Source organism: Anopheles gambiae, chromosome 2, assembly GCF_943734735.2.
Source record: "Anopheles gambiae chromosome 2, idAnoGambNW_F1_1, whole genome shotgun sequence".
NCBI lineage: Eukaryota > Metazoa > Arthropoda > Insecta > Diptera > Culicidae > Anopheles > Anopheles gambiae.
Window position 1 is genome coordinate 18,070,561 of NC_064601.1, and position 18,471 is coordinate 18,089,031.

An 18,471-nucleotide genomic window follows, 5' to 3' on the forward strand; every position below is an offset into this window, starting at 1 on the left:
TCTTGCTTGTGTTATGTGTTTTATCGGTGTCACCAAACGATCGGAACAGCTCGCGAACGATGATGGTACACGCGACTAGAGGTGTAATGTAAAGCATAAATATCTAACACAAACCTTAGAAGCAGGGTGGCAAACGCAACATCGACCAATTTTTGAAGTTTTGAAGGACCATCTTTTGTTGTTGTTCGTTTGGATTTTCTGTTTGTTTTTGTTACTTTGTGTTATTGGTTCCGTTGTTTATTTTTTTAATTACTCATAACTGTGCGAATAACATGACTTTGGCTGAGTACAGAGAGGCAGACAAAAAAAAGAGAAGAAAAGAAAGCTAAACAAAGTAATAATGTTCAATTTGGCACAAACCACATCACGCAAGAAGTAAGAGTGAAATGAAAGAAATTTTCCAAATTTAATGTCCATGGATTCGTGTGAATTCGAATCATCACTTTTTGTAGTAGTAGTAAGGCAATCAGATTAGCAAACTCTGTCACAAGCAATGTACTAAATTTATTGGGCATCCTCGACATGCTCATCAGTCGCTCGTGCGCAAACAACACCGTACACACTTTCGTCCGTATTGCGATGGCAAAGCAGCAAACCTGGAAAAGGGAGTTGACGAGATTGGAAACAAAACAAACAAACCAACAGCTCTGAGACTGATTCAATATTGATCGATGTATCGTACCCCCGGTACACAATGTAAATCACTGGCAGGAATGTTGCTGTGATGCGACGATGGTTATTGTTATGCTACCGCTTTACTTAGGCTTACAGAGAGGGCCGATGTTTTGGCAAGGTGTGAAACGAATGCAACGCATCGGCAGTTTAGGAAGAGGAAGGATAGAACGAGCAGCGAATGAGGTGTAGATTTATGCGCTGTGCTGTTTTGTTGAAAGCGTAAGAAAGATGTTTTATATTAAGCAGATTTTGTTGTGCCATGTGGTATCACGCTGTATGTGCGATGTACGACCGATATTTACCAAGGGTTTTTGTTTATCATTTGCTTGTTTGTATGTATGATTTTGTACAGCTTTTGTCGCAAGATTGTCTGAGCTACAGCCATTTGCTAACGCACGTGTCTCTACGAAACGGACTCGAATTTAGACCAAAAACAACAACAACAACAACAGAAAACAAACGACCAACAACAAAACACAGCATTTGCGCCTTGCTTCTATTGTTTGTATGTGCTTCAAGACGGGTTTTTGCTTTATTTTCAACGTATCGAGGTTTTGTGCTGTGCGCCCGTTACCTATGCACAGCATCACAGAGAACGTTTCCGTCGGATTTGGTGGCTTCCGGATGGTTTTTTATACTTTTTGGTTAACATTGTTATGTGAAGTGGACCCTGGACTGAGAAGTAGAGGTAAGATACATGAGAATGGGTTTGATCGCTGCGCGCGGCTGCTGCTGCCCACCCCTCAGGTTAGTTACAGCGTGACTAGTGTGATAAAGCATGTTTGGATGAAAATTACTTTCAGATTGTTAGAGAGCGAGAGAGAGAGAGAGAGACGATGCAAGAGCCCCATACACTGCGCTCGGTTTGCTTGTGTAGTAGTACACTAGTATACTTCCATCTTAATTCTATCAAAATTTCTATCTTTCTTTGGTAACGATGAGATACAACTAGCCCTAACCAGCCAGTAGGTAGTAGGTCGTTTAATGCTATCTGATCCTCCTACTTAATCACTTCCAGCGTCCACTTCACGTCCACGGTTGCACAAGTAAATGGCATTGGTTCTAATTCCATAACCTTCTGTTCTATGCTCCCGACACCATCGGCAGGCTCAACCGATCGATCCGGACCTGACGGCGAAGCTGCTGGGCCGCGGGGTGGCCGTCTCGCCGGTCGTAACGGTGGAACCCAGGCGCCGTAAATTCCACAAGGCAATCACGCTGAGTATGCCGGCACCGAGGGCCCACAGCCAGGGGATGATCAATCAATACTCTGGCAGCGCGCCCACCCTACGACTGTTGTGCTCCATCACCGGTATGTATGCCTGTTGCTTGCTCTATGCGACAGATTTTGCTACCGTATCTCACTCTCTCTATTATTAGCAAACAATTTACTCTAACGACTGGTTGATACCTTGATTAACGAATTTGTCATATACATAGATAGATATATAGAGGTATCTGTAGTTTTCATTCGTTTTCCATGTTTTGACCGCATCAGCAGCGCGCATCATTCTTTCCGTTGTTGATATATTTCTATCAAAATCGATAACACGCAACTATACCAAGCTCGCCATAATGCCGATGCTGTCTGGTGCTAGCTGACAATCATGGGCGGCAAGCTCTGCTCATTCAAAGCCATGCTGTTATGTCCTCATGCTCCTCGATAACTGCCACACTAAAGCCATCTCCAAGAGTCAAGCATGATACGGTACTGGTAGCACAGCAAAAGGGGGAGGGAGTCCTTGTCTGATGTATCGTTTTCCGTTATTGATCCGTTGCGTGATGGTCCGAACGGAAGAAATAGTAGTTTTATTTTGTTTCCTATAGCTTTTCTTTTCATTTTACCATCGTTTAGTCCTGTGGACATTGTTCTGCATTTTGTTCAAATTTAAAAAGCATGAAATACAACAGATTACACGCTCATTGTCTGTTCGTTGAAACTCGGTCAGTCCTATGGCTGGAGCTGGGTGTTTTGTTTTTGTTTTATTGGATGGAAACACGTAACTGAAGAACAGAAGCTTACTCAATGCTTATTCTCTATTTGCGACAAAGATCTTCAAGACACTTCAAATCATACAATTTAAGCATTTTTCATTAGTTGTGTTGTGTTGCGAGTGGTACTGCCAATTATGATGTCCGTTATGAATTATCATCCGTTCGTCTCGCTAGATCACTGTACGTGTATTTATACTATGTGTGTGTGTGTGTGTGTGTTTGCGTGTTGTATTGACTGCTGATTGATTTATTGGGAACGTGAGGTTCATTGATTTTTTTTAACTTTAAGTTTATTCGTTATGTATGAAGCTTTAATGTTGTTAGGTTTTTTTCGTAACCAAATTTATATTCCGTTTAGGGAGAAGAGGATGTGTGTGTGTGTAACTCATAGTTTGAGTTTAAAAAATTGGCTTTTTATCAAAATTACTAGAGCGTTATTTTGTTTTGTTTTTTTTTTCATTTTTGTTACTGAAGTTTTGAGTTTTGTACCAATGTTTTACTATGTTTCTTTAATTTCTACTGTGTTTGTTTATACGTTTTGTCTTTGTTTACTGTCTCCTTGAACTGTGTATAGTGATAGGGTTTGATTCATTCTGATGCTATCTGCTGAGTGTCAGTGTGCAAATGCATCGCCCTTTCATTGGATAGGCTGTGCTGGTTTTGGTTTGCAAAATTTACACAGGAAACACATCCAACACTGTTGTCTCGGCTCACTTCCTTAACCGTTAAGCAGCAACACCAACCCCATTCCATGCAGAAACAGAATCATCCATTCGAAAGCATCTGTTTTGTTTGTTATACCTTTTTTTTGAAAATTATAGTTTTAGTTGGATTGAAAAGAACAGACACTCAAAACACCAGAACCAGTAACCAACCCCAAGCCTTACAAACTATACATACCCCATTACCATAAACTATTGTTCCGATTTCGTACTAATACCTCGACAATATATGCCTGTTACTGCACGCATTCCCATGTTGCGCCCTACCATGAAGGTGTGTTTCGGAAAAGATCTCTGAAAGGTAACTAACAAAAAAAAAAGAATAAAAAAAAAAACAAAACAAAAAATACAAGCAAACAGACAAAGAGAAAACAGCATTATTAAAAAAAAGCGAAAACAATAATCCTGCTCCATGTGGGAATAATAGCAACAGTTTATTTTTATTCATTTGCTGTCTTAAGCATAAAAACGAAAAGAAATGCCAAACAGATGAAAGCTACTAGAACAAGCAAAACAAACACAATAAAAACAGCGTTTAGATTCGTTTTCGTTTTTGAGCCGATTTAGCTCACCTTTGGTCTTCTCCATCTTTCTCTACTATTCACACCTTTCACTAAGCTATTATCTTCTCCGGTTTTGTTTGTGTTGTTTTCTCAATTTCTATGAATGATTCTTTCTAAAGGGTTCGATTGCGCTTCTCGTGCCCCTTTACTTATTCGTTTTAGTTACGTATGTTGTCTTCGATTGCTGCAATCTTGCTCTAGCAATGCGTTTTCGGTTCGAATCCGTTTGGTGTCACTTTTCGTTGGTCTCAAGTTTGTTCAGTTGTTTCGTCAGTTGGCTTGCCTGTTTTGCCGCTACGCCTAACTTACGCCCCCTCCCGGGAGGGTGCAAATGTATAGTTTGCAAACTACGTTTGAACATTTGTACGTTGAAGGTTTACTTTTCCGAATTTGCGTTGTGGCATTGGGATCGGTGCGAACTGTTCGCCCGAAAGCTATATTCGATCGATACTTGCGCTGATGCAAAGTACGTACTTTTGTTTTAGTGTTTTGTTTCTGTTTTTAGGTTTTGTTCATTGATTTCACGAGCTAATGTCTGCTAGTTGCTCTACGTATGTTGTTTTTTAGTCGTTTTTCTCGGTTTGTTTTTCTTTTCTTCGAGAACATTCATCCTCTACGTCTTTGTTTATTCCGCTCTGTGTTGCCAACACGATCCACCGTGTACACATGGGTTTACTTCTTTTATTTTTTCGATATTTGAAAGATATTTTTTCAAATCTTACTTAGTTTTCCCTCGTCCCCATGCTTATTTGCCTTAGACTCGCGCGTTTTCGTTTGCAATATTTGCACTCAGAGTGTACTGAATTGTGGATAAGTTTTCCGATCTCCGATCAGAATATTGCATTTGAAATGAACATGGTGCTTTTGGTAGGAGAGAACTTATGCAAGCGGGACATCACTATTTTTATGTGCAACATTCTATAACAATAACTCGTATGACCCACCTACCCAGAGCACACAAAGTTTAAACGTGTAGATTTTTTTCACTAATTATTTATTCTTGCACCTAACGATTCTTACGACATGTTGTTACCAATGTTTGTAACTGTTTACGATTTGTTGCTTTAAATAATAAGACTATAATAAGGAAAATACAACGGGCACACCCACATGTAAGGCGATGTGTGAGTATGTTGTTTCTTACAAGGAGTACAACCCGTGCAAACAGCGAAATCTGGGAAAGTCTTTGCTGCTTTAAACTCTCTCAAAACGAAACCTATCCACTTTTCTGCTCTGCTTCTATTGTTTATCTGTGTATTATGGTTGGAACATCTTTTCCAAGACGAGTGAGACGAATTATTTGTGTATTTGTAGTAAAAAAAAAACTTTTTTCAGTTTGGACACAATTACAGAGAAACACTTTTTGTTTGTCTTAGTTGGGAGTTTTTGACAATTGCCGAACTTCTGTTCCCACCAAAGTGAACGCGTTTTTGCCAAAACCCCTTGTTTTCTTCCAATACATCACACCGCCATCAACAGGGAGAAAGTTTCATTTGGATAATGCACATCCCTTTGTTTGTCACTTGACTGTATTGGATTAATTTGCAATTTCGATCGCATCCCAGACCCAAACGCTTCCCCCAACCCCCCCCCCCCCCCCCCCCACGGCCCTTGCATAAATCCCAGATTATCACGATCAATCCACCAAACTGGTTTCCAAGCTGGTGTTTCAGTTGGTTTTTATGTTGTTGGTTTAATCGCGTAATAATTTCAAAGTAAAACTATCCTGATCTTTCTACCTCTCTCTCTCTCTCTCTATCTATAAACATCTAGGTCTCTGTTTGTTTCTCTTTACGTATCTTGTAATTTTGTTTTACAAAGCTTTCCGAGTTGTGTCCGCCAGTACACCTCACTGATATTTGAAGGCGCGCTACCATTGTTAAACATTGTGTACTTTTTCTTTTTTTTTCAATTAACATTGAACCGCTCCAGTTTTGTATGTGTTCACATGACGTTTTAAGTTGTCTTTGCGTTTCTTATTCTTGGTTGTTTTGTTATTTTGTGGTTGAGAATCTCCCGTGTTTTGCCTATAGCAATATGAAAAAGCGTAAAGATAATAATGAGAGTTGAGCCATACTGCTTGCTCAGAATTACAGAGAGTAAACATGTAAACAAAATGTACACATCAAAAATTAGAAGCAAAAAAGCAAACAAGTGTTAGTTGCCCACCGGAGAACTTTTCTGAAACCGTTGCTAAAAGCCTAGTGGCGAAGTCGTGTGTCGTTGTTCGGCATCTTTGCGTCCTGCCGAAACCGTTTCCGACCAGTAGTTACTCAGTTACTTTTTGAAACAAACAAACAAACGTTTAGCAGGGACGACTGTTGATCACCATTGCCATCTATGATCTCGCATCACCACGTCCCATCGCCCTCACCCCAAGTACACTAAGCACCTACACCTGAACAATGTGTTGCAAAGTGGCCACTGCGCCGTTAGTTCCGCATTCCTTCTCATCAGTTTTGTGGTAGATTCTGTACGATCGTTGCAGTTTCGGTTAGTTTTCCATCCATTTTTCACAAACCATATATGTGGGCCATAAAATTCACATGTACTTCTTGCTTTCCCATCCATTGAAACCTATCCATTGCGCGTACACAGTTTCGTCGTGTCTGTAGCCCTTGCTCCATCTTCAGCCCATTTCCATCTGAGGCCTTTCCTTCCGTGTAATGTTACTGACATCAAGGGCATCATCACACACAAGCAGATCTCGGAAAGAGGCTTAACGTGCACAACGTGCCGTATCTATCGTTTACCTCATCGCCTATCCATTTGTTGGTACCGTTAGCGTATTATTGCGTAGTGTTGTTGCACAGTTTGGCGAGTGTTGATTGCTATATTTTGTTGTTGTTGATAAATCTCATATGCTTTTGAATGCATAAAAACACTAAAAGTCGCAAAGGAGAGATAGATAGACAGAGAAAGAGAGTGAACAGAAAAAAAAACACATAAAAAGCAGCCGGTGGATAGTAATGGTTTCGAACAGTTATCTGCTCTCGTATGTATCACATAGAAAGAGCGCTTAGATAAACGAACATAAAGAAACGAGGGAAAAGGCAAACCATTTTAGTTTAGTACTTGGTTCATAATTTAGTTCACGTACCATGTGCCCTCCAGGCTTGTTTTTCGAGCTGCTTCATTTCCTTGCCTTCAATCTACTCTCATCTTTTGCACACGCGCTTCAACACGTTCTTTCATCAACCAGATCCTTCCTTCTGTCAAATAAATTTCGCAAAAAAAGATTGTCATCATCATCATTATCATCATCATGCACATCATCATCGATTCCAACGCCAGGAGGGGTTTTGAATTATCAGTTTTCGGTTTTGGGTTCGCTTTACGCCTGTAATTGATGTCTGTTTCTCATGATGAGCTATTTTTTGTGTTCATTTGTTATTGGTTTTTGGTTTTCGACAACCTGTGTGATATTTTCGTTTTATTCAATTATAGTTTCAGTAACACATTAATTTTGATTCCCGATCGGACCCAATCAAGATCGTGGTTGTCCTAATAATTTTGCGTATTTTTGGTTTTAATTATGTTCCATACGTTTCAATGGTCCCATGTAAGTGTTTACTCGACGTACAGCAGAGAGTGGCTCGAGTAGATTACGGGCAGCTGCTCACCTTTGATTCTTTTCTTTTTTTTACATTGTGCAATCAGTGGTGTCTCCAAATTTGCTAGAGTTAACGTAGCTTAGAACCACAACTACAAACTACATGGGGTTTGCTGACGCCCATTTTTGTTAGCATAGATCTTCATCACACAATATAGTACACCTTTTGAGTGCGATCAAACCGATTCGGTGGGAAAGTAAAGCTTGCAATACTACTCATGTTTGCATACTGAATGTTTTATAGTTTCATTTTTCTGTTTCTTACTACTACAAATGCTTGTAATGTGTGTTTATTAGTGGCTACCGGTTTGTGAGCAGAAGTGTTTTGCTAATCGTTCGATACCATTGTCTTGCTTCTCTTTCCATTCTTCTTATCATCTACACTTGCATCTTTACACTCTCTCACTTATAAATATCACACACACACACACACACAATCACACAAACATTTCGAACACATTGAAACATAACCTTGCACACACTCTCTCACACACGTACACTTATTGCTATGCACCTAAATTTACTGCACACATTCTGGCCCATTCCTTTCTGCCCATTCAATTGCATTTCGACCGGTTCAATTTTGCTGAAACATACAAAATACTACACCTCCCCCTCCCCCCCCCCCTTCAACCGAAACGAAACAAAACCTTTGCTGATCTCAAACCCCAAACAAACATACACATATTCATCAAACAAACTAGGTGGTACGACCCGGGCACAATGGGAGGATGTAACTGGATCGACGCCGCTCACGTTCGTGAACGATTGCGTATCGTTCACGACCACCGTATCGGCACGGTTCTGGCTGATGGACTGTCGCAACATAGCCGATGCAACCAAGATGGCAACCGAGCTGTACAAGTAAGCAAATCGAACATTCACACACCAATATGCGTATCATATGCTGACCGGGCACGTGCCTCTTCACCTTTCCGTTTCACTCGCCCGTACAGAGAAGCCATACACGTACCGTTTATGGCCAAGTTTGTCGTGTTCGCCAAGCGTACCGATCCGCTAGAGGCGCGTCTCCGCGTCTTCTGCATGACAGACGATCGTGAGGACAAGACGCTCGAGCACCAGGAACATTTTACCGAGGTGGCCAAGAGCCGCGACGTGGAGGTGCTGGAGGACAAGCCGCAGTACATCGAGCTGGCCGGCAACCTCGTGCCGGTGACCAAGTCGGGCGAGCAGCTCGCCCTCCCGTTCAAGGCGTTCCGCGAGAACCGGCTGCCGTTCGCCGTGCGCGTCAAGGACCAGCACGCGGACATCGTCGGCCGGACGCTGTTTATGCGCGAGCCCAAGATTGCCAAGGGTGAGCCGCCGCAGCAGCCGATCTGCATACTGAACATCGTGCTGCCGGAAACGATCATACCGGAGCAGACGACCACGATAACGGACTCGCACGAAATTATGCTACGCGTCGGGCGGGTGCGTGCCGTCGTACCACCGCGCCAGCTCGTCGACGACCAGAACTATCTGGGCGAGCTGCGCATCGTCGACATTTCCAACCTGCTCGGCGAGGACTGGATCCGGCTAGCGCCAGAAATTGGCGTGAGCGAGACGGACGTGGAGAACATTGTCGCGCAGATACCGGCCAGCACGGCCCAGCAGGCGCAGGCCATGCTGAAGCAGTTCCAGTCGAAACCGAACAATGACTTTAACATACTCGAGAACGGGCTGCGCACCATCCACCGGGACGATATCGTGGAGCGGTGCATACGCAGTGCGACCACCACCGGCACCACCACCACCGTTACGATGCGCAACAAGACCTCCTTCTCGATCGGCAAGCGCAGTGTCGAGGCGGTGGAGCTGCTCTCCGAAACGGATTCCATTGCAAAGATGGCACAAAAAGAAGGTAAGACAGTGCTGGGTACGGCATTTTGAGATGAGCATATTCTTTATTTTCAGTTAAATTAAACAGAGTAGAGGAGTAGTTGAAGGGATTCAATTGTTTTTGAACTCTTTTGGGATTCATCCGACTCATCTGAGCCGATCCGAAATTAGAATCGACCCGGAAATCGCAATAAACTTCGGCTTCAGAATCAGAATTGGGTATGGAATCAGAGTCAGTTATGTAATTGATATCAGAAGCAAAATTCGTCCCGGAATTTCCATGAGGATGGATCGTTAACAAATAAATTTGGGATCTTTGCGGCTATCAATACAATCGCAGATTCATAGGACCCAAGCGTCTATTCTCATGGAGTTGTTGAAACCAACTCTGTTTCCGGAGCTGATTCTGATTTCTTGGCTAGTTCCGATATCCGAGCCAATTTCGGAGCCAATTCTGGAACCGATTTCGATTCTGGAATCAATTCCAGAAACAGATTCCATACTTCGCCTCCAGAATCGATTCCAGAAAACTTCCAAGCTAGCCGCAATCGATTCCGACGAAAACTTCATTTTTATCATCACTATTTCATGGGCGTCTTGGCGACTACTTGGTCACTAAATTACGATTCACCTCTATAACTCTCCATGTCCCATAAAAACTATTTTTTTTTAATACTATCGCTCTTTTCAATTCAATTAACTTTGACCCAGTCGCTAACCAACACGGAGAGATAGCAAGTTGAATCACAAAAGAGTCAAAACTCGTCGAGTACATTCTTTTCTATTTCAAAAGGAATGCCTTTGATGAACCGTTCCCTTGTGTTCGCCTTACAGATCGCCTCTCGAAACAGGAATCTACGAAGTATTCGGCAGAGGAGAAAACCGTCGAAGAGTCGGAAGAATCGGAGGAGGAGATGGTGAAGAAAACGGTGGCGGAGCGGCGGAAGCAGATCGAGAAGCGCCTGTCAGCGGACCGTTCCATACCGGCCTCGACGCAGAAGCGCGAGATCGTGGAGGAGATCATCACCATCAAGCGGCAGAGCGTTATCGACGATACGCGCGCCAAGCACGAGGAAGAGATACTGCTCCAGAAACCAATCGACAACACGTACAAGTCGTCCACCATGCCCGAGCCGGTGGTGAAGCTAAAAACGACCGTCGTCAAGGATGGACCGGGCGTGCGGAAGGACGAGTTCGAACAGGAGCTGCAGGACAAGTTTAAGGTGACGCTGAAGAACGTGGAAGAGTTCGAGCACCGGTCGGAGGTGCTGGAGCAGCTGGCCACGGAAGCGACCTCGGTCTCCGCATCGTCGCCGCGCGTGGTCGAGGAGATCAAGAAGAAGGTGGAGGAGCGTGTCCCAGCCGCGCTGGACGAGCCGACGGAGCCAGCGGAGCAGCAGCCGGTCGAAAGTGCCGTGCCGCCGGTGCCGAAAGAGCGTGCCCCGGTGCCGGCAAAGCGCACCAGTCTCACCAAGGAACCGGAAGAGTTCCAGGGCGTCGTGGAGGAATCGATCAAGGACGTGAAGCAACGCATCAGCTCGTTCGAGACGAAGTCCAAGACGGAATCGCTTGTGGACAGCAAGCAGTCGTCGGTGGACACGACCAGCGGGCGTGACTCGTGGAGCGACGATCATCGGCAGGCGAGCAAGCGCACCGACTCGGAGCAAATCTCGGAGGACTCCGAGCAGGAACCGTTGCTCCGCAGGGACGAGCATTCCAGCGTCCAGCGCACGGTTGGCGAATCGTCCGTGGTAACGACAACGCAACAGGCGTTCACCACCGTCGAACAGCTGGAACGGCACGATGTGTCGCATGCCGTCGAGGAGAAGAGGGAAAGTTTGCTGGAAGCTTTCGGCGCTGCCGACGCCGGTCCGGCACAGTGGAAGGAGCCGGACTCGGAACCGTCATCGCTTTCGGAAGCCACCGGCAGCAGCACCTCCAGGCGGGAGGAAAGCATCTCCCAGCACTTCAAGTCGGAAACGGTCAGCAAGGTGGAGGAAACGGTCACCAAGATGTCCACCACGGTGGAAACGAAAACGGTGGCCGGCCTGCCCGGAGGCCTTGACGCGTTCACCCTCGGCAAGGGCGATGAGACGATCGTGCGCGAAGAGTTTGTGGCGCGCAGTGCCGCGAGCAGCAGCATCGTCGACCGCACGGTGGAGTCGGTGGTGCGCGAGGTGCGCGACCAGGAGCCGGCCGTCGAGAAGCGGGACATGCACCGCGAGGTGCAGGAAACGGCCGACAAGATGGCCGCCCTGAGCAGCGTAGAAACGGTACAGATCGGCGAGGGGACCGCCCCGCAAGTGTCCACCGCCGCGGCGTACACCGTCGAGCGGTTCGAGGGGCTGCAGTCGGAGGTGGTCAGCCAGGATGCGGCCGGTATGGTGGCGGAGCGAACTGGTACAGCCGTGAGCAGCGTCGAAACCGGCGTTAGCCAGGGCGAGGACACGGTCAGCGAGAAGATTGTCGAGCGGGAGGAAGAGGTGCGCCGCCGGGTCGAGGAGAACGTGTCGATCGACAAGCCGGTGGTGCAGGAGACGGTGGCGCGCACGGTTACGCAGGAAGTTACCTCCAAAATTCCGGTGCCGTCGAAGAAAAGCTCACCGGAAGCAAAGGACCAACCGCCCATGCCGGCCGCCCAGCCAACGGACGGTGAACCGTCGGCTGTGGATCGGATGGAAGCCGCAGACCAACCGAAACAGACAATCGAGCAGCAACAGGCAGAGCTGTCGTCCCGGGCGGAGGAGATGATCGAGACGGTGGTTGAGCATGCGGAGTCGGTCGCTTCCAGGATTCCACGCTTCGGCACGACCAAGCCGGCCGCCCCGAAGTCGGAAGCAGTGGTGGCGGCAAAGTCGCCCGAACCGGACACCTCCAGCCTGTCGAAGATTCCGGTCCTGAAGGATCGCAAAGTGTCGGAGCAGTTTTCGAGCGATTCGTGCGAAACCGTCATCGTGCAGCGGTCGGTCGAGGAGCTGCAGCCGCACGCGGAACAGGTGACGGCCAGCGAGACGGTGCCGGACCGCGAGTACGATGAGGAGATCATGTCTGCCACCGCGTACGGCAGCGAGCGCACCGTGACGGAAATCATTACCGAGGACCATCGCGCTGTCACGCCGGACGATTTCATCGACGAGATCATCGACGAGGCGCAGGACAAGGTGCAGCGGCAGCTGCAGTCGGCCGAGGTTACCGTCGGCACGCTCGACCTAAGCCACTCGGAAGAAGGTTAGTGTGTGTGTGTGTGTTTGTGGGTTTGTGCATCGATTAGCACCGACTAATTGCAACCGCGCCTGCTTCCAATTTTCCCTCTAGAATCGTTCGACAAGTCCGCCTACCCGATGCAGGAGTACATCTCGAGGCCGGGAGGTGGCAGCGGTTTCGATGCTAATGCTACCATCGACGACGACGACGAAGACGAAGAGGCGGAGCGGGAGCGGGAGAAATGGAAAGGTAGGTGCGATGCATGCATGATCCCTGTATCCTTCCATCAACCACCGAGTGGATCACTCACCCACTCTGTCCGCACTGTTCGGTCCGCATTCGCGTAACACGCACACCTACTACACACACGCATTCTCCACACTCTTGCTTGTGGGCGTGTGTAAGCGGAAAATTCACAACATCACACTCAAAAGAAAATGTAACTCCCACCCGCCCCACGCGTTTGACATTGTTGGTTTCATATTTTATTCCAAGACAAAAGAATGCACCACTCTAATGACGGAGCCGCCCGCATTGCTTCCACGGAAGCGATGCACCAATAAGTGCAGCAATACAAACCCCCCCCCCCCCCCCTTACACGACCATGCGATAAACTGTATGGATCTCTTCCCTTCTTGCATCCCTTCTAGTTTTGGTTTTGTTTGGTTTTTGCTATGGGTAACACAAAATCAATTCTCTTTCGATGATGCAACAATTAATTTCCATTTTCTTTTGTTTTTTTTTTTTTTTCGTTTGTCCCAATCCCATCTTCCCCCTTCTTTCTGCGTCCCATTGCGAACACTGCTTTTGTGTCTTTCTTGGTTTCCAGTTTTCTTAACCTTTCTCGCTGAGCGAGTCGTTATGTTTGGTTTATTTAACGATACAGCATATGTTTCTTTTTTGTTGTCTCTTCTTCGGACGTACCTTTCGTTTTCGCCCCGTTGCTTACCTTCACTTACCTTGCGAAGGGTGTAGGTTTATGCTTAAAATGGATTGGCTACCCTGACTACTGATATCGATTACGAAACGGTTACTAACTACAGAACAGATCAACGTCAAAACAGAACACCTCCATCATGTCACGATTGAACGTTTCGGTTGCTCACACGATTTCTTTATTTCCCCCTGTCCCTCTGTTTATTGTACAATTTTCTCGCTTGTTTTCCTTTTTATTTCGATCTCGCTCTCTCTATCTCTCCCTTTCTCTTTATCGCTCTTGTAAGTGAAACAAGTTTATCCCGGTGTTTATGTCACTGTGTTTGTGATAGTTGGTTAAATTCGGCACTGTTACGTTTTGGTTTTACCATTTTGTTGAACTGCAGTAAAATTGTTAGCGTAACTTAAGTAGGATTTAAGTTTGACGTTGATTCTATTAGAAACTATTTTTAGAACTCACTTAGATCGGTTTCGAGTTTAGTTCGTTTTTGTTAGTGGATTTAGTGTAATATCAAAACACCCACACGCACACTCGTCCACACAGATTTTCCTGATACAAGCAAGGAATCGATGTGTTTTTTTTATATTTATTTTGCTCTTTCTTCATTACTAATAACTAATAACAAGTTATGAGAGAGACAAAACAATTATTACCTACAAACTGGACAGCAAAATTTCCCTGCCATCATTTCCGTTATGTTCCAGGCGCCCTTGTGCTGTGTTCGCCATTTGTTTTGAAAATATTATAATCACCTACCTACGTCATAGCTGCCAACCACACCCCCCCACCTCTTTTTCATGCATTGTGTGCTCACGAATGTTAGTGCACATGTTAGAAACGTATACCATCATTCCTACTACTACTACTACTACTCCTTTGCGTTTGTTTTACACGGCTTAGATTTATACAGCATAACCTCATCTTCATATCGAAGTTGTTTCTCTCGGCGGCTCTCTCTCTCTCTCTCTCTACCATCTTCATCTTGTTACTAATCATCATCCTTCATTCACTCATGCACCACCAAAAGTTACATGATCGAGTGTCGGGCGCCACTGTGAGATTTAACCGTTTGGCTGACACTTGGCGAAGTTCCAGTCGCTCCCGCATTGCTTCCTAGATTATGCGCATTTCGCAAAAACGGAGAAAAAAAAAACGATTCAACTATCATACAAATTAGCATTTCATTCCTCGGAACCTGCGCTCTGCCTTCCAACCACTCCGTCTCTATCGATACCGCACACATTTGCTACTTTGAGGTCGGTCTGGATATTTTCCTTTCAAATCATATTTCGTTGTCCGCCGTGTTTATGGCAGCTTGTGGTTAAGTTTTCCATTCTTTTTTCTTTGATTTGTGTGTGTGTGTGAGTGTGTGCGCGCGTTTGGAAGCATTCCTCTGCATCATATGGCTTCTTCGGTTCAGCTACTCGAGCCCAAACGGTACCACAGTGCCGCGAGCTCTCCATTTCAAATCGAGCCAAAGTGTCCTTCTGCGGCTCCTCATCACGCGCGTTGATCATGCAACAACAACACCAAATGGCATCATCCGAATTCTGTTCCTTCCTGCTAGGTCATACACATTCGCGTGGGCAATTTCTTTCCTTTCCCAATGTGGCGCGTACCGCCATCCTGGTGGGTGCGCATAATTCCAATGACGGTCAGTAAGGAGGGCGTTAGTCCACCAGCACCACCACCACCAGCCCTAGTCAACTTGCATCGATCGTGCACTTCATGGAAATTTGTAGCAAACAATCATACAACATGCTGTTCCACCACCTTAGCATACATATTTAAACACACACAACCACACACACACACACACACATAATCACATACAAACATACGCAAACACATTACACTGACCATATATAGTACTGCGACTTTAGCCTTTTTTGTTTTAGATGTGTGCAGCTTGTTTAATGCAGGCCATCATAATTCAATGTACGAGTGTGTGTGTTTGTATTTTTTCTTTCGCTCTGTTCCCGAAGTTGCGAATAGCAACAGGCTGTGCACAAGCATCTTTGGGAGACAGTTTCATCAACCGATTGGCATACTGAACGTGCAGAAGTAAAACAAGGGCTTCACCAAGAAACCTGCAGCTGCTGCTAGGTGTTATCGCTCATCGTAGTTTTTTTTTATCATTAGAATCCATGTATCCGAGTGGCCCAAAGTGGCTCATCATCATTCATTTCATCCACACTGTTCTGGAATGCTTAAAGGTTTCTTCGTGCGGCGGGATCATGCACACACCCCGTTTTCATTACGCATAGAGGCGCTAGCACATTTAAGCCAGCCGCAAGGATAGTGAGCTTTTATTTTCGCTCCATAGTTCAATCTTCCTCCGAAACCCGCCCCCGCCCACCGCCCTCTGCTCTAATTTTGCTGTTCCTGCAGAATCGATTTTTTGGACGCGTCCAACGTGTGTCCTTCGGTCGGTGGTTGCACAACCGCCTACGCGAGGTGTGTAGGGCTTCCCGCGGACACTCAGTGGTGATGGGAGACAAAGGGGGAGGGGGGGAGGGGGAGAATGAACAAAGCCACCTTTTCTCAGCGGACTGTCGCACGAAACGGCCAGCCGCCTTTAGAACAGCCGTGGCTGTGGCCAACGTCGAACGGTCTAATCCTCTTACGAAAGCTAGCATGCGGAAGTGTTCCCAGCGTGCTGGGCACGGAACTGTCACGGCAGGCAGGACGGCAGGGAACTTAGGGGGAGGGGCGACCATAGGCAGCACGGAAACGAGACATCGCGTAAAATAGATTCCCCATGCGCTGGGAGCGGAGCCCGTAGCAAACGTAGCCGTTAGTTGCGTTGGTAGCTTCGATCGAGTAGGAGCTCTTGTGTGGCGTAGGTTCGGTTAGGTGTTAATGCAATAAGAGCTCTAAATTCACTGTACGTGCAACAGTGTAGTGATCGCCGTCTCGCGGGGTAGATCCAATATAGCATAAGTTTTGTGAAAGTACAGCTCCACAAAGTTGATAGCAGAATATTGTGCCAGCTCAAGTGTGTTGGGCATTTCATCGTCCCGTAATTGTTATCCATCGCTTCATCGCCAACAGTGCCGACGGTGCAGTACGGTGTAGATCTTGTAGAAAAAAACAGACAGCTTAACGGTAAGCAACTATTGATACCAACCTCAAATCGTTCCAAAATGGCACCTGCAAGGCAAACAGTACGATCGATAGAGTAGAATGGCAGATCTTGCATAGTTCAACGAGTGATATTGGCAATTGGTTTGTTTTTCGTATGGAATGGGAAACAGCTTAAATAGAGTTTTACAGAGTTTTAGAACTACTAACTTTAGTGCTAAAATCGTTAAGCATGCTGAACCAATAGTTAGCAAGACGATGTGCATAGCCGTTGGGCAGTTATGAGCGTAATAGTCCAACAGTCGTGCATCTGTTGTAGTTATCGTTCGACGTACTGTAATCTTAATCTGTACTGTAATTTTAATCGTAACAAAGCAACAATCATGTGTTTAGAGTTCCTTGTTTCGCTTATGATTTAGAAGACAATATTTTTTCGTCCTAAATGGCAATGATGGGCCTGTCTCTTGGTGCAGTCGTCAACTCGTAACAATATGCCAGTGAAGGGCTCAAACCCCAAATTGACCGTACCCAAATTGATGGACTGACTATCATGCTGTGGGTAAATCAAGAAGTCACTGAAAGCCAAGCCCACTAGCGGTATAGACAGACTTTGACCGACAGCGGTTGTTGTGCCATAGAAGAAGAAGAAGAAGAAGAAGAAGAAGAAATGGGAATGATAATTTCCTAACGATAGGGATCTACCCTCGAATACGTAGGGTGCAATTTTATCATGTCAAAATTGTATCATGCTGCAGCCATCCATTTAATGTGCTTTTCGTTCCCTTATTGCGCCGTTTCCGCTTTCTGTGGAAATTCCGTTCGGAAGATTCTTATAGTTTTTTTAGCTAACCTGCTACTGACTGGAACTAGAATCCGATTTGTGTGCGAGTAAAGGTCAACATTGAACGGTGGCCGACATTGAGATGTTGAAGTATTTTGTTTCGAACTCCCTTTCTATCTCTCTCTTTTTGTGGTGTTTCACTCACTCGTTTTTTTACTTGGCTACTTTCTTTTTGGCTCCTGGTTTGCTTTTCGTTTCCCAATTGGATGTACCGTTTATTGTTTCCACACTTAATTTTGCAATGCTTCAATTCCCCTTGTCACTTTTCAAAAGTAATCCTACGGCAAAAAGCAATTACAGCGGGCTTGAAACTGTGAGGAACACGAAGAGGTGCTGCACAAAATTAGTGCTTCACCCATACAAACACACACACACACATACACCCACGCAGGCACTGCATAATTTTGTCGGGGCAACTTTTGGCAAGCCCAAACATAAGGATAATACTCACAATTTCAAAACCATGTTATTGTGCATTCTATCTCTGCTTTTGGTGTTTTAGTAAATTGGTTTGATTTAATCTAATGATTTCGAAAACAAATTCTAAAGTCACTCCCTCCCAACAAAGCTCAATATTGTTTCTGCGGAGAACTGCTCATAAGTGTTTCGTATTCGTTTCGTGCAACTCATCCAAACCTGTACATACATAACGTCACATAACGACAACCGTAACACGTACACAGAACATGAACATGAAATTTACATCCTTACTCTTTTACTCACCACTCAACACGAATGGGAGCAAGCATATTAAAAACGAAAAAAAAAACACACACACTTATTCACGCAACCAGAGCGTGAAAACATACATCCATCTATGCTGGTCTCTGCTTGTAATAATGTGACCGGTCCTAATGGTTTCACTAATACAGAAGGAGGTGCTTTACCTTATCGCCGGTTTCTCACCATACCCTTACCACACCACGTGCTCAGCTCATCCATTGCGTCGTTATAATCCATTTTGTCGAACATATCTGTACTTCACCTTTCTTTTCCTC

General features: G+C 45.5%; 1 protein-coding gene across 1 annotated transcript in view; it reads left to right on the plus strand.

Annotated features, from left to right (window-relative positions):
- The first annotated feature begins 1,847 nt into the window (after positions 1-1,847).
- LOC1269285 (titin) overlaps positions 1,848-18,471 on the plus strand; it is a 75,185-nt gene continuing 58,561 nt past the window's right edge. The window contains exons 1-5 of the mRNA XM_061647115.1: positions 1,848-1,987; positions 8,273-8,432; positions 8,527-9,429; positions 10,242-12,635; positions 12,723-12,860. Coding sequence (XP_061503099.1) covers positions 8,402-8,432; positions 8,527-9,429; positions 10,242-12,635; positions 12,723-12,860 — 3,466 coding nt within the window. The 5' untranslated portion in view covers positions 1,848-1,987; positions 8,273-8,401. The remainder of the gene's footprint in view (positions 1,988-8,272; positions 8,433-8,526; positions 9,430-10,241; positions 12,636-12,722; positions 12,861-18,471) is intronic.